The sequence below is a fragment of the Maylandia zebra genome, linkage group LG7 (genome assembly GCF_041146795.1).
Source record: "Maylandia zebra isolate NMK-2024a linkage group LG7, Mzebra_GT3a, whole genome shotgun sequence".
NCBI lineage: Eukaryota > Metazoa > Chordata > Actinopteri > Cichliformes > Cichlidae > Maylandia > Maylandia zebra.
The window spans coordinates 66,898,723-66,921,178 of NC_135173.1; the positions used below are offsets into that span (position 1 = coordinate 66,898,723).

At 42.0% G+C, this 22,456-nt stretch overlaps 2 protein-coding genes across 3 annotated transcripts in view; one reads left to right on the top strand and one right to left on the bottom strand.

The window, feature by feature from the left end:
• The window catches only part of galnt18a (UDP-N-acetyl-alpha-D-galactosamine:polypeptide N-acetylgalactosaminyltransferase 18a), a 184,199-nt gene that overhangs the window by 150,399 nt on the left and 11,344 nt on the right, over window positions 1-22,456 (bottom strand). The window lies entirely within an intron of this gene.
• LOC143419582 (uncharacterized) lies at window positions 7,113-10,173 on the top strand. The gene is made up of 2 exons (XM_076886947.1): window positions 7,113-7,646; window positions 8,057-10,173. The coding sequence occupies exon 2, from the start codon at window positions 8,061-8,063 to the stop codon at window positions 9,906-9,908; it is 1,848 nt and encodes a 615-aa protein (XP_076743062.1). The 5' UTR covers window positions 7,113-7,646; window positions 8,057-8,060; the 3' UTR covers window positions 9,909-10,173.

The following is a 22,456-nucleotide window of genomic DNA, read 5'->3' on the forward strand; positions in this document are numbered from 1 at the left end:
CTTTCTCCCTCTTCTCCACAAACACACGGCACTCTTGTCTAAACCACCTCTTTTCCTCCAGCATCCCTGTTTTACCCTCCCATTGCCTCCTCCTGCTATTCTTTCTCATGTTGCCCTCCCATCCCGTCCCTTCAGTGCTCCTCTCTTCCACTTCTCTTTCATCATTTTATTTAAGAGGCACAGCGGTTTGATGAAGACTGCTCTGATAATTCACTGACATAATTCTGCTGTCTTTTCATTTTCTCCATTACTGCATGAAATGGGCTGAACCGGTGTGAGGGACCTGTGTCTGAGGAAGTCTTTTCCTGCGTGTTTCATATGTGAAACACAGCCCATCAGCAGCAGGAAAGCTGTTCACTGCCGTGCTGTGACCTCTTCTGTGCTGTTCACCTTGAGGAGAATTAAATTCCACTTCCCCTCAGATTCAATTTGCCGCTCGTACGAGGCCCCGCCTCAAACGTCGAGAAGTCGCAGCGTTCTCAAACCCGAGTGTGCAGAGAGATTTCTTTGTGTCCGCCGGAGTGAGTGACGGCTCGTCAGGATGGCGCCGAGCTGTGTCGCCGCAGCAACAATAGCCTTTCGATAGCAGCACCTCGCTTCATTTCGCTTCCATTACATTCAATCATCGTTCCTCTTCTAGAAGTGCATTTTTCTGTTGAAGTCACAGCAATCCGTGTGCGCTCAAACAGTTTCCTAACATCATTCATATTTCAACTGAGGGAAGCAGGACTGGAAAGTGTTTTGGTCTCTGAAAGGGCCTGTGTGCTGTTTGGAAACATACATCCACATACCTGCGTGTATAATGAGCATCCATAAATGCCCGCTTTGTTAAAGCTTCAAATTCACAAATCCCCGATGCAGCGTGTGCGCTGACTGGATCAGAAACTGCCTGTTTCGGGTCAGCGTGCAGGGTGGGTTAGGTCCACATCGTTAGGCCTCTATGTGAAAATTTCGCCTGTTTGGCCAACACAGATGGAACTGCTTGTGTTTCCTGGGATCAGTAACAGCGAGGCTGGTTCTACATAACAGCACACAGCTACAGCAGCAGTTACTTCATGCAACATGTTGCATAATCATGAGGTTTCTAACCGCCACAGTAACCTCACCGATTACTGAAATAAGCCATAAAAAACGGGACGCAATGTGAGAGACATGAAGAGCTTTTAAGTCATCAGGTCACGAGTTTGACACCCCTGGTTTACTTGCATGGGTTTTTGTGATTTTGATTAACTTGTCACGGCTGCGATGACAGATGAGTGGGGTGACGAGTGAGGACCCAAGAAGCAGGCACTGCTGATGTGAGTGAGCTTTATTGTGGGGAAGGACATAAAACAAAAGGCGAGGATGTCGAGAACAGAACTGAGAAATAACCTAAATTGGGAAAAACTACGAACTAAACAACAAATCAGAACACAAGAAGACGGAGCGTGGAGGTACATGAAGAATGACAGCATCGAGGAACACAGGGAGACTCGGGGAGACAACACAGACGGACCAGCAACAAGCAAAACGAAACACAGGGCTTATATACACACAGGAGCAATCAGGGAATCACAGAAGGGAGAAATCAGGGCTAACAAGACTAGGGAAGCAAACCCAGACACGTTCACATAAGACACTGACCTTCAAAGTAAAACAGGAAACATAACACAGCAACACGAACCTGACACAGAGACACGAAAAAGGCATAACACTAAACACAGGGAAGGCATACAAACAAAACCCAAGACAGAAATCAGGAGACAATAAAGAACCTAGGAAGCAAGAAATACAGAAACCAAACAACAGAAACACCAAGTCAACGAATACAACACACAGAACCAAACCCACTGGGTCACTAGACCCGGGTACCCTAACATAACTTGGTGAGAAATTAACAAAAACCCATATGGAACCACTGAGAGTCTATCATCCATCCAGATAGTTGGTAAATGGATGTATTAGACCAGCGGTCTCCAACCTTTTTTGCGCCACGGACCGGTTTATGCCCGACAATATTTTCATGGACCGGCCTTTAAGGTGTTGCGGATAAATACAACAAAATAAAACTAGTACCGGTACCGAAAAAAAGAAAATTTATTCATAACACACGTGAAAAGACCCAGGAAAACCGAGTTAACGATCAAAACGATACCAAAATAACGCTGAAAACCAATAAAAACCCTGAAAACTACATTTCACACCTGAGCCTCAACTCTCGCGGCCCGGTACCACACGACTCACCGACCGGTACCGGTCCGAGGCTCGGGGGTTGGGGACCGCTGTATTAGACCATATTCAAGTCTAAATGTATCGGTATGCGTGCCTGCCTTTCCATTCCTGTGTCCTCTTGTCAGTAACTGTATTTTCATCCACCTGTTAAAGAGCAAAAAACAATTTGAAAAATTGAAAATTAAGTATAACTTTCTATTTTTAACTCCGTCTGCTCTCAATACATTATTGCTGTCTCTCAGACCATCCATTTCCACACTATAAGGGTCCATACTTAGATAAACCTTTATACTGATGGTCACACGGGCTATATGAACCGAGTGTATGGAGTTTTTTGGGAATTTATGTGGAATCAATGAACCTGTTGAATTCAGAAATAAATAGCCAACTTTAGAAGAGAAGAGTTATTGCATATGAATATTCCATTCAGTTTTATTTATACAGTGCCAAATCACAACAGCAGCCCCAACAATCAGATAACCCCCTTTGAGGATGCACGCGGTGATGGTGAGAAGGAAAAACTCCCTTTCAACAGGAAGGAACCTCTGGTAGAACCAGGCTCACACTGTAGAGATGAATAAGTAAATGTAAAGCAGTTATTCAAAGGTTGAACTGTCCTTTGTCTGCGACCTTTACCCTAAAATGTTTGGTTTGCAGCCTTTTTCCTTTTTTTGCTGACTTCATCTCTGTGTCTTAACCAGAAGGACTGGAGCCGTCTAACATGCCATTTTAATTACCATGACATATTAAACATAACCAGCTATGCTAATGAGGTCACTCATTTAGCTAATTAATGCACTAATTAGAAAATATTTCAATGTCTGCACGTAACTCGGTGGTGGTACTTAAATGAGCTCCGTAACCCAAAAGCACAAAGGAGTTCCTTAGAAATAAGTGTGTCCTCATTAAAATCTGGTGCACAACGCGAGCAGACACGAGCGCAGATGTGATCAAGATGCACGTCAGAAAAATCGGAGGGAAAAGCTTCTCTGTGAGCATGCGGCCGAACCCAAACAGTTCTCGGGCCTCGCTCACCAGCGGTCTGCCGTTTGTCTGACGCGAGGCAGCTGCTTTGTAGCACCGAACGCTGGAACAGAACAGCCGAAGGGCACCGAGTACTTCACTGAGCCACAGTGAGGAGCCAGCACCTGGGGGAGATCCACCGAACACAGCCTACTTGCAGGTCTGATTACACACACTGTGGTAAATTATGCACTAAAAATAAATGACCAATAATGGCGTCGTGCATTTTTCATTATGCAGAAATTAAACTGGAATTAATTAATCACAGCAGCCTCGAATATAAAGACAAAAGTCATAACAGGGAGCGATGAGACCTGTTAGCACGAACAGGAGAGTCGCTCAGTGAAAATGACCTTATAACGATGAAGATTACCTGCAGCGTCTTGCTCCAGAGTAATGCAGACTGGAGCAGACTGGGATCAAACCACCAACCTTCCAATTAGTCCTACCTACAGGTACACAGAAACCCTAACTCTGCGCAGTAAAGCTAAAGTCATGTAATTATTACTTTTTATAGGGACTAAATCCTTCTTTTTCTTTTTAATTAAAGGTTATTAATATCATTTTAAAGTAACCACCATCACACCGTTAACTACAGATTTATCTTGTGTATCTATTTCTGTCAGTTTTACTTTTCCTGACAGTAGAAACACAAACACAAAAGCTCGATCTACAGACAGCTCGGGTTCTCATCTCCTCCTCAAACCTGCTTGTGAGGGCAGCCAGTGGTGGGAAATGTTAAGTGGACTGGTTCTTAAAGCGCCTTTTACAGCATGCCTCAGTCCCGCTTTCATACCAGCACTTATTTGCATGCTGATCAAACAAGCTGGGTGTTCAATATTTACTCAGGGTTCAGTATCTATCCCCAGGATGCTTCGGCATGCAGACTGGGATCAAACCACCAACTTTTCAATTAGTGGTTTACCTGCTCTACCTCCTCAGGGAGATTAGCTTACTCTAGCGCCAGAGTAGGATAAAACTGTGAAGTTAACTGTGGCTGAACTGGTCATATAATGGTGTATTGTTATCACCTGTCTGAATGGTTTCAGTAATAAATTCTGGAAAGTTATTGAATTATTTAAAAAGCAGTGCAAATCTCACCTATTTACACCAAACACAATGCGGATATAAGAAGCACTGCTTAGCTTTGCTTTGAGTGAACAACAGAGCTTTGTATGTCTGCATCATATTCAAGGTTTAACTGTCAGTGGCCATGCATCAAACAGAAGGAAACATCTTTAATGCTGACAGAGGTCTTTGATAAGAGGGGAAATATTACATGTCCTCTTCACACTTCTCATCTTGAACATCTGCAGGAGTCATGGTGTCCACTGCATTTCAGAAACTCTTAGCCTTACTCCAGCAGGTCCAGGACTGAAACATAGTATAAGTGAAAGACTGAGATGTGGGGTATCCTTCAAGCTAAAGACATTCAACAATCAAACGGCGTCTTTGAAAGTTGATGGTATGGAGAAGCTGGGAGGATGTGTTGCAGCTGCAGGCCTTAGATGGCAGAGAACAACGGTGGGTGGCAAACTCACTCATCTTAGATAATGTTTCCAAAGCAAAAAAGCAAATGCATCCAGTCTGAGAAAGGAAATAAAACGCGGCCTCCGTGTGTGTGCCGTGTAGTGCAGAGCTTTGAATCTCACAGCTCCTCTCTTCAGGGGAGATTATCCCACACAAAAGTGGAGAAAGCTGCGGAGGAACAGCACAGTGTGGTGAGCTCAGGTGCTTCCTCAGATTACTCTTTGAATATTAACAAAATCAATGCCATTCAAATCTGGGTCAGGGCCAGAAGATGATCACGTGTGCTAACCAACATTTTTAGTCATACAGAGCTTTCTACAGCATCTCCACATTTTCCACTGCAGTGGCTTAAAATGTGTACAAATGCATATATTTTTAACAAAATATACCTCAGTGTTTAGTTTCACTAACAATCTCCAAACTCCTAAATCATCATTTAAATTCGGTTCATTGCACCTCGTCCTATTCACATCATTTTGTTTGTTACAATAACAGCATTGTACTCATAGAGCTGCTGAGACCTGGGAATGCTTAGACACAATCTCCAAGGATCCAAACTGCTTCCATCAGCCCTGAGATGTTGGTAGTAATCTGTCTCTCTGCTCAGTGTTTGAGGCCAACACTGGCTGACACTGAGAGCAGGTCAGGATACGGTTTCTACACTTTCTCATGTCTGTCCACGCATGACCTTTAAACCTTTTCATATGAGGAATTTCATTATAATAATAATAATAATGATAATAATAATGATAATATGCAGTCCTGACACATAAATTCTTATCAGTTCAGCCCAACTGAAAATTTGTGTCATTTCTTCTTCATAATCTTTGCAGTAAAATATGATTTTGTTTGAAATCCTTATGTGTTTTTCTTTTTTTGTGCCTTTTCTTTGCTGGTCTCACTTTTCTCTCTGCTTTATTTTGAAAGTCTGTGTTTTTATTACCCTCCCCTTCCTGTTTCACTCCGGATCTTTGAGCCTTCAGAAGGCACTGGCCAGTCCGGTGGGGTCACGGTGGGTATCTCCATCTTTGATGTGCAGTTTACTGTCCATACTTGAGTTTTCTGTCATTGTTACACATTTAAACTACGACCCATGTTGTTCGACACAAGTCAAACACAACTATAAAGGCTAAAAATGTACACCGTGTGTGTTTCCCCACATCCAAACTGAACATTTTAAAACTTTATTATTCAAAGTAACCACATTTAAATAAACAGGATTCTTAGGAGATTTGAGAAGAAAACTCAATGATTGTATTCGCAGGGCTTCACTCGTTCCACATGTTGTCATGTTACAGCTTTATTCCAAAATGGATTCAATTCATTTTTCACTTCAAAGTTCTACACACAACACCCCACAATGACAAGGTGGAAACAAAGTTTGTGTAAAATTCTTGTAAATTTACTAATAATAAGAACAAAAATAGTAAATCCTTTAGACTGGACATGATTTGGGAAGCCACAGCCCGTCTATATAAGGTTTCATAGCTACCAGTGCATGTTAGAGCACAAACAGAAGTGTAGACGTCCGACTCGACTGTATCGAGGAACAGATCTGGGGAAGACTACAGAAAACTTTCTGCGGCATTGAAGGTCGCAGTGAGCAGAGCCTCCATCATCCAGTAATGAAAGCAGGTTTCACCCACAAGGACTCTTCCCAGGGAACTTTAGATATTTTGGTGCTGTGAAGACTATATTTCTCTTATCAGTGTATTGATTGTTTATTGAAAAATGCCCTTTGGGCCCGAGTGTGTCTGTTCATAAGTTATAGCAGCACAAGGCCCAACACCGTTCCTGAGGCCCTTTTCTCATTTCCCTGTGTCTCTCTCGCCTTCTCCTGTTTCTACGACTGCAACAGCTTTTTCAGATGCATTTGGCACTTTTTGATGAGCAACTTTTTGCACTCTAAAAATAACTCACCGTGCCAAAGTGAGGCAGACCTGTTCTCTGCATCTGTACACTGTGATGTCACAGCTGCTCAGGCGCAGCTCTCCGTCCAAATTCTGAAGGACAAACCAACACATTTTTAACAGTCCGCTCCTTAATGAGAGGCCAAGGCCATTTACAGCATCATTGGCACTGGGAGAGACAGCTTTCCAGCATTAAACCAGTGAGAGCATCTATGGGGTTTTTTTAAATAACTTTTTTGGACCAAAGTCAAAACAGTTTCTCCTTAATAAAAAAAAATTATGTCCTGTCAAGCTTGATTAAACTAGCCAACAGTGTTGGTCAAGTTACTTGAAAAAAGTAATCAGTAACTAATTACTGATTACTTCCCCAAAAAAGTAATCCCGTTACTTTACTGATTACTTACTTTCAAAAGTAATTACTTAGTTACTTAGTTACATTTTAAAAACACGATTTACAACCTGAATAGGTGATAAAGCGATAGATCTTTCAGCCCAATTCTACTTTTTCTACATAATCCATCATACAAAATGTAATCAAATGGAAAAGTCTCTTTTTAAAACTTGTTTTATTAGTAGGGTTGCAAAATTCCCGGAATTTTCAAAGATGGAATCTTTCCATGGGAATTAACGGGAATTTATGGGAATAAACGGGAATTAACGGGAATTTATGGGAATAAAGTGGGAATTTTCAAAATTGAAGGTTGGCTCTTCTTAGGGAACTTAAATATAGTTGAGGAAAGTATATTTTAGCATAATATTGACAAAAACAAACAAATGCAATTCAAATACACTTGAATATCCATGCCATTCCTTAATCACATGTACAGAGCACAAGCTTGCTGCATGGCTATTGAGACCACCTACTGGCACTGTGCATGCCTCCATCACATGTACACATGGACCACACTTTTGAGCCTGAAGGACAAAGAGTATTAAAGGCACACATTTGAGCCTGTGGACTTAACAAGTGAGGTAAGTTTTGATGATATTATGGGAAAATATATTCATTAAATGTTTAAATTGTGAATATCACATAAAATGTATTAATCTGGTAGATAGCAATCTGATAAGATGCTAAATAAAATGCTAGCATCTGATAAGATGCTAAATAAAATGCTAGCATCTGTTAGATGCTAAATAAAATGCTAGCATCTGTTAGATGCTAAATAAAATGCTAGCATCTGTTAGATGCTAAATAAGCCATAGCTAGTATAACATAAAGAAGATGCTAGCTTCCTCATTTGGTTGTTTTGTTTTGAAGATCATTCCAGTTGTTTAGCTAGCCTTACTATTTATATCTGTTTATTATCATATTGCAATTGTATTATTACGATCTCTTGCATTGCATTAGCATTTTTACAAGCTCTTGTTTTATTTTACAGAAAAATGCCACGTGCGCTATCTGATGTGTGGAGACATTTTACACCAGCTAATGTACAAGGGAAATCTGTATATATGTGTAAGTATTGTGATAAGACGTACGTGAAGAATGCCACAAAAATGCAGCAGCACATTGCAAAGTGCAAAAAAATTCCTCAAGGCCCAACACATGCAGCAGCCAGGAATTCCACTCAAGGGGAAAATGAATCTGTTTCAGCTGTATCAGAGTCAGATACCCACTCATCAGCTCCTGGTCCCTCTGGCATCAGAGGATTCTTTGATTTTATGGATGACACTAGCCAGAAAAACGCAGATGAGTGTTTCGCTCGTGCAATCTATGCAACTGGCTCACCCCTGATGCTGACATCCAATGTGTACTGGAAGAGATTTTTGAATGTTCTCCGACCAGCATACATTCCCCCAACCAGACATGCATTGTCTACTCATCTACTGGATGAAGAGTTCAGTCGAGTTCAAGCAAAGGTGAAACAGACCATTGACCAAGCTGACTGTATTTCAGTCATCTCTGATGGATGGTCCAATATCAGGGGACAAGGAATTATTAACTACATAATCACCACTCCTCAGCCTGTGTTCTACAAGAGTGTAGACACAAAGGAAAACAGACACACAGGCCAATACATTGCAGATGAGCTAAAAGTGATCATCAATGACCTTGGACCAGATAAGGTTTTTGCACTGGTCACTGACAATGCAGCCAACATGAAGGTTGCCTGGGCACATGTGGAGGAGACCTACCCTCATATAACTACTATTGGCTGTGCAGCCCATACACTAAACCTTCTCCTAAAAGACATAATGGCACTAAAAACAATGGACACTCTGAATAAGAGAGTGAAGCAAGTTCTGAAATATGTTAAAGGCAAACAAGTAACTTCCGCTACATTTCTGTCAAAGCAAAAGGAAAAGAACAAGAGTACTACACTGAAGCTTCCCAGCATAACGCGATGGGGTGGTGTTGTTATCATGTTTGACAGCCTTCTGGAGGGAAAGGAGTCTCTGCAAGAGATGGCCATATCCCAGTCTGTAGGCATCGACAGTGACATCAAGAAGGTCATCTTGGATGATGTGTTCTGGGAAAGAGTATCTAGCAGTCAGAAAATCCTCAAACCTATTGCAGCAGCAATAGCGAAGATAGAGGGGGATGGTGCCATCTTGTCAGATGTCCAGTGCCTTTTTGCAGAACTCAAAGAAGAAATCCAGACAATTCTGCCCACTTCCCTACTACTGAAAGCAGAGGAAACGGCTGTGGCCAAGTCATTGGAACAGCGGAGGGAGTTCTGCATGAAGCCAGTGCATGCAGCAGCATACATGCTGGACCCCAAATATGACAAGGGCATACTTTCCGGGGAAGAGATCAACGGTGCCTATGCGGTCATTACAGCCATGTCTGACCACCTGGGTCTCGATAAAGGCAAAGTTCTAGGCAGTTTGGCAAAGTATCGAACAAAGCAAGGCCTTTGGAAAGGGGATGGAATATGGCAGTCATGCCAGCACATATCTGCAGCCACCTGGTGGAAGGGACTATGTGAATCTGAGGCCCTTGCACCTGTAGCCTCCATCCTCCTCCAAATCCCACCATCATCAGCCGCCTCCGAGCGCAACTGGTCACTGTTTGGGAACACCCACACAAAGGTTCGCAACAGGCTCACAAATGTGAGAGTGGAAAAGCTGGTCGGCATTCGGGCAAACCTACGGCTCTTTGAGCCTGACACAGAGCCATCCTCAACAAAGCTGGAAAGTGACACTGAAGAGGAAGACTCAGAGTTGGATGCTGAGGAAGTGGACATGTTGTTGGATGATGATGAGGTCCAGGAAGAGTCTATTGACTGAGCAAAAATGAGAAAAGAGGATTGCTTGAAGGAAGATTTGAATGTTTAATGGGACGTTTTGGAGGATAAGTGGCATTTTTCATTTAACCTTTTGAATGGGACTTTGTGGAGATTTTTGGACAGGGGGCATTTTTGAATGAGCGGGGTTAGGGGATGGTAATATTGAACTCAACATTTCTGTTTTTATTCATCCATGAAACAAGTTATTGAAACGTGTTCTATTCTACTGTACTTACAAATAAATCTGTTTAAATATCTGTTGAAAACATTTTGCATGGAGGTTTTCTTATGATTTCTGTTCATATTTATGCTTGGAAATAATATATTCCCAGTTAGTTCTCCTAAATTCCCATTAATTTCCATAATTCCCATTATTTCCATGGACAGTTTCCAATATGGAATATTTCCAAAATTCCCAAGCTTAACTTACCATGGAAATTTACCGGAAACTTTTCGGAAATTTACCGGAAATTTTCCGCCCCTTTGCAACCCTATTTATTAGTTTTAATCTTTTAATTTTATGCATCAAGCAAAAATTTAATTATCTGCAACATTCTCTGAGTTGAATAAATTAGTTTAACATTTAAACCTACTTTCTGCACATTCCAGCACATAAAATAAAATATTTTGTGTGTTTACACTCAGTCTTTCAAATAGATGCAAGTAAAACACAGCAGAAAATAAATAAAGTCAAAGACTCAGCGGTCCTGTTGCTCTATTTTCACCTGTAAAGCAGGAGTGGGGCAGGCGGAGGTTTACCCTGGTGCAGGTGTGCCGCGGTCAGTGGAAGAATCCGCGAGTTTCTCTGTGAGTTTGCCATTACGTCGTAGCTACTCGGTGCTTGTTGGAAGTTTAGGGGTTTTTTTCGCTGTAAAAAGAAGTTTTCTTCCCACGCACAACAGACGCTAATGTTTTTGTCACTTTTTATGGAATCAAACTCAAAGTAAGGTCAGTACTTCCACGCTTTAAACGCTGCACGCTCATACTCTCTCTGCACTCGATATGTGATCCATTGTTGATCTGCACACAGCTGTTGTCACTAACGGCGCACTCGCTTACGTCACTGTCATGAGACATTCTCGCAAAAAATCACGGTTTTAGTAACGCAGTAACGCAGCGTTCCTACGGGAAAGTAACAGTAATCTAATTACCGTTTTTGCAATAGTAATCCCTTACTTTACTCGTTACTTGTAACGCGTTACCAGTACAAGTAACGCGTTACTGCCCATCTCTGCTAGCCAACGGAAAATGAAGTAATTTAGTACAACATAAATGTTAATGCAGCAGTAATATTAATCCACGAAAACACGATATCTAACCATAAAACACAAACTGGCAACATTTTTGCACAGGCCAATCTATAAATGTAGAAATGTTCATTCTTTAGGGCTAAAGAATACGTGAGGCAACAACGTACTGGTGAAGAAAAACCTGCAGCATTGTATCATTACAGCCAGCGCCACTGTGGTCAACAGCAGAGTGTGCGACATCCAAATGATTTAGGTGTTCTTCCAGTGACCTCAGTGATAACCTTGTCTCAGCAGGAAGCAACCCAGTGTGTGACCTCGAGCTATTTAGCCGGAGGGTACCAGCTGTATATCTCCTTGTTGTCTGCAGGATTGCAGTCAGCGTGGTTCATCTCGCTGAGAGCCATCGTGACAGATTCAGGAAACGGTGAGTAAAACTGTCAGATTCATCCGCTGCAAATCCCGCCTTCAGACAAGCCGCTGCCGTTCCATCGGGCCTGCGCTGTGATTGGCATGCAGGAAGCAGCGCGTCACAATAAATCAATCAGACCAGCAGAGCCACACAACAAAACAACAGTATCAGGCGCTTGTGTCCGTAGTCCTGCAGAGGAGATCAGACTAAGCCTGAGAGGATTGAAGAGCAGACACTCGTGCTGCTGCTGACTGCTGGACAACAGACACCGAGTGACAGTGACAAATGTGTTCAGTAAAGTCTTTGACAATGTCGTGGAAATAAAGGTGTGCTCTGCCCCCCTGTACCACGTATTGATACAAGAAAGTACAATCAAGCTAACAGTATGGCCACTCTAAAACAGGCCGTGTTACGCTGCATGTACGTACCTCTCAGCCTTCACCTGCTTTAGCCCTCTAAACAGAATAACAGTCAAGAACTAAAGTTTACAATAATAATATCACTTATTTGGGTTCAGGTCACAGATGCAGCAGACTAAGCAAAGCAGCCCAGCTGTCCCACTTCGTCCAGCACTTCCTGGGGGACCCCAAGGTGTTCTCTAGCTAGACGAGCTGTATAATGTCTCAGGTGTCCTAGTCTCTGCCCTTCCAGTCTGGATCACCTCCCTAAGGGGCCATCATAATACTACTCTGAACTACCTCCCGATGTCTGTGCTGATTCAGCAAAGTCTAACAGTGTCGGGGCACCTGTGCCATGTTCCCACATGTTCCCACATGTTCCCAGAGCCTAAACTGCTGAGGATTCACAGGAGAAAAAGGCGTCTGTAATGAATATGTTACTTAATTCTTAATGTATGCAATGCACTGCAATTCTGAGTGAGCTCACTCAGTTCAGTCTGCCTGTCTGTAACCACACACCTCAGAGTTTCATGTCACAAAAACAACGACGGCCCTATTTTATTATTTCTATTTTGATGTCCAGCAAAAAAAACTTCATCTGCTGTCTTGACTCGTTTTCCAGCTGCAGTGAAATGCTGCACATTCATTGGCTCACAGCCTGAGATTGATAACTTATCACCTGGATCTGCCTCACAGAATAACCATAACTTACAAATCAAGATTTCTCTGTCTTTCATTTAATATAACTTTAAACGAGCTTAGGTCTAATGAAGTCGACACCTGTCGGCCATTTAAATAATGCAGATTTTAGAGACTTCCACACTGGAAGCCACGCCCATTTTTTATACTGTCTGTGAGTAAAGTGGGTGCACCATTCAGTACCCCTGGATCAAACCACAGTCGAGTATTACTGCTGATCTCAAAGACACACCTGCAAAGTTTGATATTGTTTTACAATAAACTACATAAACCAAATTAAACGATGGTACCCACACAGACGTACAAAGTAAAAAACAATGAGCCAGGCTGTCACCGCTGGTAAAGAGAACGTTATGGTCTGTTAACAGAGAGGAAGTTAAAGCTGCAGCGCTGACAGGGAAATGCCTCCAAGCAATGAGCCTTCAGCACCAAAGGACAAGATAAAAACAAGTTTCTACAGATTATTGCACCACTAAACAACAATCAAAATGTTTTCAGCATGTGTGCCCCTCTTTATGAAGCCATACAAGCTCAGCGTAAGCTCCAGTGAAGCCTTCTTTCTCTGCAGCACAGCCTGAGGGGAAGAGACATCAGTCGGATCCAGGCACCAGAGGTGGCCAGCGACCAGAGGCAGATTTGTGTCAGGGTGCATTACATGCCCAGGAGAGCGCCGTTGTTTCAGAAACATACAGCTGACCTCTCTGAAAACAATTCTTCAGGACAGCAGCAGAGGATAAGTCCTGCAGGCTGTGTTGGTGGCTCACTGTTATCCTCTGTGTGTGATCTGATGGCGCCCTCACTCACTGCAGCTCACAACCCAATTTTAAGTTTTGCGTTTTTTTGTTTTAAACTTGAGGAATAAAAAAAGGATTCAATTTGAATAAAACTGGCAACATTTGATTTGTTTGTTACTATTAAAATAAGTGTTTACTGCACAGTGTAGCTGCTGTAGAACAGCCTCGCATTCATGACGCAGCTCTGTCTGCCACCAACTCTCCCTGGAAAATGAAGGATCGACTGTGCAGCCAAAACAGGAAGAAGACAGTGATTTTTTTCCCATAGTTAGATTCCCTCAGGTAACTAAAAAGGCAGAAGGTGGAACAGCCAGAGTAACTGGTGAAACTGTACAAAGAAAAGGGGAAAAAAGCTCTGTTTGCAGAGCAAGCAAAGGGAGAGTGCTAGAAAGAAAAACAAGGGTGAGTATTACACAGAATGTGGAGTGTGTGCAAGCAGATCACAGGATGAGGAGTGTGTGTTTTCACCGGCTGCACCTGCAGCACACTTTCTGCAGGGCCGTGTGAGTCGTTTCGGGATCACAATGACATCAGGAGGGATTCTTAGAAGATATTTAACTTGTAAATAGACGTAAAACTAATGTGAAATCAGGTTATTTCATTAACTGTTCCTTGCAGTGAAATAAGCAAACTAACAGCCTTTATCAACTTTGAGTAAACTCATTAAACTGAGCGGATGAATGTAATTTGAAATTGGCACCTCATGTTTTTGTGTTACTGCTAAAGAGAACGAACCCAGTGACAGCACTGTAACGCCCTGAGCTATTCAGTACTCTGTTTAAGCTCATGGAGTATTTTCAGTAGTTACTGTATTTTTAGTTGAGTGCTGAAGTTGATTTCTGCCATCTTAAAAGAGCAAACTAATGTAAACTGTAGCCAAATTGAGACTCCAAAGCTTCAATACAGTACAAAAAGACGGATGAAGCCACCATGACGTTACACACTTGTTTTAGCAGAAGTGACCGTACTTGAACGAGAACGCTATACAACTGTGATACAAACACACGTCTTGGATGGTCTGTACCTCACAGAAAGTCACAATTTTATTCTGATAATAAAAGTAAAGAAAATAAACCTGTTGATTAACATGGCCACTGCTGCAAAGTTCAACATTTTAAAATGTGAGCCTATGGGGACTGACTCAGTTTTGGAGTCTGCCTCAAGTGGCTCTCAGAGGAACTGCGGTTTCGGACTCTTCTGCATCGGCCTCGTCGTTCGTACATCTCTCTCCACTTTACTTCTCCACTTCAGTAATCAACTTAATTTCATTCATTTATAATGAGCTTAGCTTGGTAGCCTAACTGATTAATTCTGCGGCTGAATTCTGGCCCAGACTTTATTTGCATGGCAACACGTCTCTCAGCTTCAGCTGAGGAATTAATTTAGCATTTTTCTCTTCTTCTTACTGTACTGCTAGCATCTTATTTGTTGGTCGTTATAAAGTTATGCAGGTGAAGGAACTATAATAATGAAAACTACTTTATCTTAACTATGGTCTTCATCTGAATATAGACAAGAACATATAAAACCCTTTATGCACACGAGAAATCAGACACGGAGATATCCTGAACAGAAGTTACATCCACAGTGCAGCATGGCATAAAAAAACACAAGCAAATGCAAAATGGGGCAAATATGGACAAGAGATGACGAATGCAATATAAGATGATATTTCCATGGAGTCTCTTTTTTTCCTCCACTTGTCACCAACATATGTGGAAGAAACTTTAGCTTTAATAAAACCTGGAGCTACAACACAGCTGAGTTTTAGTAACTGACTTTATATGAGAATCTCTGCCTCTCCATTCACTCAAATATCATCACTGTGAAGCCTGGCAAAGCTTAATGGGTTGCAGCAATTCCATTACAATGAATTAATTTTGCTGCATTACCATTTTTATAAGTGCCATTAAAACTCTTCAAAGTCCTTTAAAAGGAGAAATGTCATAAATTCAAGTCTCCACACAGAGCTTTAAAAAAAGCCTCAGGATACATTTCACAAAGTTTCCAGCAGCACAACATGGACAACAGTAGCTACACTCCCAGAGTTTCCTTCATTCACCATCGCCGTGTGTGACGACTTTACCCCAACGCGGAGGGAATCTGACTGTGGCTAAAGGCCGTCCCCACCGGCTGGAAGCGGGGATGTAGCTGCAGGCAGCTGAAGTGAAAGTACACGGACAGTCTGAGGAGCTAAAACTGAATCCCAGGGATGTTTGTAGGATGGGAAGATGGTAAGTGGGGTAACAGCAGGGGGCACTGGATGAAACAGATGAACTGGATGGCAAGTTCCACATCCGATGAGCCGAGCAGAATCTTAACTTGTGACTGGAATGCAAGCTACGGTTTCATGAAGCGTACCTTAACTGCAGCAGACAAAGGGCTCCGTGCTCCAGACTGTAATTAAAGCAGAAATATATTCAAATGTGTGTGCACAGCTGTCTACAGCAGCTCACAGGAAGCAGGCGGGGGTCCCGTGGGAAATCAAAACATTTTATCGGATATAAATGCAATGTAAAAAAATTGGGTTTCAGCCTGATGAACTGCCCCGTGCCTTCACACTGATGTATTTATTTACTATTTACATTCTTTTCAGGATTGTACTTAATGCTAAAAGTGATAAGACAGCACAAAAACAAAGTATTTGTAATGAAGAATAATATGCTTTATATTATGGATTCATTCATGTGTGCTTCACTTAATGTTGATGGATAGATCATTTTAATTACTCGTTACTTCTGCCTATTTGATCTATTTCTGTAATACATTATGATTTATTATCAGATTTATATCTTCAAAATAAGAAATACGTTTTTGAATACATGACATCGAGTACAAAGTCAATTATTTGTATGAATTCTGGAGCAGAAGTATGAAGCACAACTTTGTAACGCTGGTTCCATCCACACTGTCAGTGCTGTAGATCATTTTTGACTTGCACTCGACAACAAACAAATCCTCCCTAATGACAAAAATTACTTCAAAATTACTTGCATTAGATTTCTTCACATCAAAGTAGGGGTGACCTGGGCCGCGGGTTTGAGACCCCTGCTTTAGACCAATGAACAAACATCTTCCAGCAGAAGTAGAAGTCGACCAGTGACCGCCCATCGTTGACCTGACAGTGGGCGGGTGAAAAAAAACTGTTTGCATTTAATGAAATGTGCTACACAAACAAACTGTCAAAAACAAAATGAAAATAAAAACAACAAATTGCAATTTAAAAATTTTGGCGCACTATTTAAAAGTCTGTCACATTTATTATTGCCACTTATGGTTTTTCTTAATTTTTGCTACTGTAACTTTGCACTGTCCACTTTCAACAAATTTCCCACATGTGGGACTAATAAAGGTTATCTTATATTCTTATCTAACACATCCTCTGATTGGCTAAAAGTGTGATGCATCTGTGTTTTGAAAAGACATCGATATATTAAGTTTTGTTATTTTATTATAAATATGAGTAGCACTAGTAGTTTTAGTAAAAACCAAAACAATGAGCTAAAAGACGCTAAAACGCTAAATTGGAGTGTAAGCTTTCTCCAACTTAAACCTTCATATAACACTCTGTAACAGCAATGCTGTTAAAAAGTTTTTGTTTTATTTACCTGTCAAAGATAAACAACAACAACAAAAATAATCCCTATAATTTGGAATTAGGATATTATATAAATGATAGATGAGCGTTCAGTCAGGCACTGCATCCCCTCAGTACAAAAACAAGGGTAAAAATGAATCTGCCGTTATGTCTCCAGCAGGGTAAATGCACCATTTAGTTGGTTTTTGATGCTTTTCCTTTCTTCAGAGCATTTTCATCTTCTTGCAGCCCACCCAGTACCTGACTCCCTGACGCCAAGTGTCGGAGGCATTTCTTGCAGCCCCCAGATGACAGCTTCATGAGGCTCACGGGCCACAATAGTCTCCCGAATGCTGCGCTGGAGGAATTTAGCTGTGGGGCAGCGCAGTGGAAAGCCTCCCTGTGGTGCCATAATGCAGCCTCGGGGAAATACGCTGCAGGATTTAGAAGACAGTGTGTGACAGTAGAAACTTCAACAACTGTTTGAATCTGTGTCGGAGACACCGCGTGTGAAATGCTAACAGGCTACGTCGTGCAGCCTGCCGCCATGAGAACGTCACTCTGATGAACGATGACATGAACGCCGTGCCCGGCTGATTGACTCGCTCATGTGTGTCCACAGACGCGCAGATTTAAAAGTACAACACTTCACAAAGTCCTTACACACTTCCTGCTTACGGGATCAGACAAATGTATGCAAGAGCAGCTGAACTGCTAGCTTATGCTGCATTTGGGATTTAAAATAGGTGCGTGTATGTGAGCGTGGCTCACAACCCAGTCTGCAGATGTATGTCAAGTCAAACCCACAAAGTACTGCACAGAGCCTCAGTGCTGAGGGTTAAGTCCATTATGAATCCCCAGTGGATTTGAGCGTATGTGTGCTGCTGTGTGGAAAGTGACAGGGTGGATATTGACTGCCGTAAGCACGGTCTTCTTCTTTAATGAACCTCTGTGTTCTCAGCTCTCACAGGACCATCACAGATCCTCAGGAGCCTGCTTTGCATTTCTAACCGAAGTACCAACATTATGTGTTTAACACAGATAACTAAACAGGAAGCTAGTTATTCGGCTTTATCAAGCCACTTTATACTGACTACTTATTACATGTGCAATCACCTTGGGTCTAAACAAAGCAAGAACCTAATGTGGAAGTCCTTTTTTTTTTTTTATTAGCATCTTAATTAGCATTAACCTGCAGGGACCTGGCATCCACATATGTGGGCATCACATTTTGGACTGTACTAAATTTTGCTCAACAAGGGCCTGACATCCACTTACGAGGACGTTATACTGCCACTGTTCTGTCAAAATTTAAAACTAATGTCCTCATACGTGGATTTAATTTTTCTCAGAAACAAAAATCAGGTAATAAAAAAAAAAAAATCTGGTAAGTTTTGTTTTTACATTCATCAGGTCCCAATCAGCCCAAATAGCAAAGAGAAATTAAAAATGCATGTTATGAAAGAGTTCAGGTCTTAGGAGGTTAATTAGCAGATGTCTGTGTCTGTGTAATGCACCTGTACAGTTTATGGATGCAGCTTGCTAACCAGTCGCAGCGGATGGCCCCGCCCCTCCCTGAGACTTGTTCTGCTGGAGGTTTCTTCCTGTTAAAAAGGAGTTTTTCCTTCCCGCTGTCGCCGAGTGTTTACTCATAGCAGGGTCGTCTGATTGTTGGGGTTTCTCTGTATTAGCGTAGAGTCTTTATCTTACAATATAAAGCTATATAAATAAAGCTGAATTTAAGTGAATAATCTGATGCCAAAATATTAGAAAGGCCACCACAGTATGACTACATATTGGGTGGTTGTAGCTCTACTAACTGGAAGACTGGTCGTCTGCCTCCTTGATCGAGACGCTGAACCTCCCTGATGTGCTCATTTAGATAAAAAGCACTTAGGTGTAAATGGGGAATCTTGTAAAAAGCGCTTCGAGCACTCGAGTAGAAAAGTGCTACATGCGAACCAGTGCATGTCATCATTGATTAGCTCTGCAGTGATCTCAAGTTCAGGGCTTATTCGGTATGTAAAGCTGACATGTTCAAGGTAAAAATCGGGCAATAAGCTGCTCTTTAATTCAACCTGAACATTGATAGCTTTGTATTGGCGAACCGACAGTGAATCTAGCATTACACCTTTATTGCAGACAGACTTCTTCCCGGCGGGCATAAAACTTTTGCTCGGTCACAGAGAGCAGCTGTGACCAACCAAGCGAGAGGGATGAATGTGGATTTCGACAGCTTTTGACACAGCGTGATCATGGTTAAGTTGCAGGTGCGCACCAGAGCCAGAGCTGGCAAATTAACTTTTAAGACTCAAAGCTCAGAAGCTCTTCCTGGACTTCTGTTGCCTGAAATGGGCTTTGATGCAGCGTGAACGTAAAGTGAGGGCAGCGAATGACACGTTGTTGTAACTAATAAGTGATGCTTCATATCAGTGCTATTTCAGCTGCATCCGCAAACCATTTGGGGATAAAAATAAAGTATATTTCACCAAAATCATCTTCGTACGAGGGAACAAAATGTGTCTGCGGAGCCAAAATGCCGAGAGGCTGATAGCGTGGCTCCTACTGATAAGCTTCAGATCACTTACTATCCGAGATCAAACGCTGCAAAGCCAACTATGGCACTATTGTTGTGTTTTTTCTGTATGTGCTTAAATCCTTATAATTAAAGATTTTTTCAATGACGGGGATGCAAGCAGTTTGGGAAAGTCTTTGTGTTTTCAAAATAAGGAAAACTTCACAGGCTTTTCATAGTGATCGTGTTGGGTGTTTATAAATGTCTCAAGACACAAGAAGTGAGCTTCAGTGCTGTCAAGGCTCCCTGCACAAACACTCTACTCATTGTCTGTCTCATCCTTGTGTGAGCTGCCTTCTGCGACGGCATGACATCGAATTTTTAAAAGAACATTCGGCTGCTCCGATCTCATCCTCACATCCCACACATCGTTCAGCCAAATGTGTTTCATTTCAACGAGGTGCTAACTGTTCGGAGCCCCGTCTCTGGAGAAAACCACCTGCACAAAGTCAGCAGAGTGGCTTCGTCACCGTTTAGATATGAGTACAAACTGGAGCTGTCAACAAATACGCCAAATGTGATTATATAATAATTTAAAATATCTGATTGTGAAAATCAATAGTGCATTGTCTCCGTTTCTGTTTCTGGTGGTGGTGGGAGAGGGCAGCGTTACTGTCTGCCTCACTCAGAGCAGGAGAGCGATCCTGCTGTAAGTCTCACTGTGTGGCATTCAGATACTCTCTGGATCTGAGGGCGACACAGAGAGTGTAGATGATTCAGGGACAAACGGCTACCAGCTGAACAACTGCAGATAAACTGTTAACTAATCATGGCCTTGTTTGCTGAACAGTTTGTATTTGTGGAAAAATAACAACAACAACAACAACAACAGTTATTGTTTGCTGCTGCAAACAATAACAGGCTGCAGCAGACTGTTGACCTGTCCACTCTTCAAATCCACTCCTGAAAATCCAGTTCTTTGTGTATACACCGTGTTCTTTTAACAGCCTGTACAGGCAGTTATGTCTCTCACTGTATTAGCGTGCTTCTTGTAGTTGTGATGCCATATTGGAAAACCCTTTTTAAGCCAATAATGACTTTGTGACAGCGCTGCAGCAATAAAACTATCAGCGTGACGTTTGTGATACTGATGTGAAGAGAAGTTTAATCCAGCCTGCATCGTGTTCATATAGCACATCCCCAACTCTCACTCAGCTAATGCTCACATCCGACTGTTCCATTATTCAGTGTGATGTGCTGATCTGAGACATGCATGCCTGTCTGTTTGCTGGGGCACTGTTTTAAATGTATGTATGCATTTGCTATAAATCCTCTTTGTATGTCTGCACTATTGCTGACAGGTTGTTCTGAAATTGCAACCAAGTATCAGATATCACAGCGTGTCAGTAAAGATCATGAACTTTTCTCCTTTTGATCGTTCTTTTTTACCAGCATACAGTCAGGTGAGGAGGAAAGCACGTGTTCTTTCACCTCTAAGGTTTTACATGTCATGATGTCATAAAAATATACATCCTCTGATGCTTGCCAGGTTCTAAACTTATTTAAATCCAACCTCAGAAGAACAACATATCATATATAACATTGTGTCATTTATTCAGTCAAATCTAAGCCGTTAAAACAGATACAGTGTGTGAAAAACTAAGCACACTTCATGATTGAGTAGCTTCAAGTATTCATTTTCAGTGTGACCTCATCAGTCACTTCCAACAACCCTCCCAGGCTGATGGCAACAACTGCTTCTCTGAGATGATCGTCTCTTTCCTCCCTGGCGTTGTGTTAATGGGCACCTTCATGCTGCACACCTGCAAACTGCCACAACCTCCGCTTTTACAGAGCTGCTCATGTACACTCACATCTGCTGATGATCAGTTAATGAAGCGACTGTGATAAGCAGCTCCTAGTAGAGCAGGGCGATATCACCAAAAATATTTATCACGATATAGATTTGAAAATTTGCGATAACGACATAACTGACGATATAATTGACACGAGACAAAATACTTTACAACTCCACAACTTTATTAGTGCAAAAAACCCCATCAATGTATTTTCACTTAAACAAGCAGCTGTTATTTATGTGCATTAAAGTTATATAAAATTTCACAGTGCAAATGCAAATTCCTCGCTGACAGTTTAACCAAAAGGCATTTCCAGTGGAAACTGGCCGACACATCCTCAGCATAACCATGTATAATATCCACAAAACTTAAAAAGAGGTTATACACACACAATACGGTAACATTATGTTGAAGCACAGTACGTATCACTCCGCGAGGCTCCGCCTACGATAGCCGCAATGCTCCGACAATCCATCAAGCGGTGCGGCTTCGTAGCTCAGCAAAGTCGTACTGAAACATCTGACAGATTTTCGAGCGCCGTGCACATAAAATCGTTTCCAGGTCAGTAAACACAACCAGAGTTCATACATAAGGCACACGGGGTTATAAGGGGCTCTGTCGACTTTCAGAAAAATCAAAGGATGATTTTAAGTGTGCTGTATTTTCCAAACAACACGGTAATAACAACGGCCCGCTAGCATGCGCTACCAAAAATAGTGCTTTGTTGTGTATCTGACGGACGAAAGCTGAACCAGTTCCACACCAGTGAAGCTGCAGCATTTTTACAAACCAGTTCTGGTTCATCGTTTCATTCAGCGATTTGCTTTCGCTCTTCTTGTTCTGCGTCGTCGCCATGTGCGTATGGAAACAAAGGCACTGCGCATGCGCGTTTTACCCACATTCTATCGCCATATTTCATTTTCCTATCGTTGCCCAAAATTACACCGGTATTACCGTGAACGGTATGATATAGCCCAGCCCTAGCTCCTAGCTCTTGCTGACCCTGTTGATTCTTGGGGAAGTAGTAGGATGTACTTAGTTTCACTGC

What these genes read in the sequence shown, in the direction of transcription:
- LOC143419582 (XM_076886947.1), top strand. Translation starts at nt 8,061, where the DNA reads ATGCCACGTGCGCTATCTGATGTGTGGAGACATTTTACACCAGCTAAT.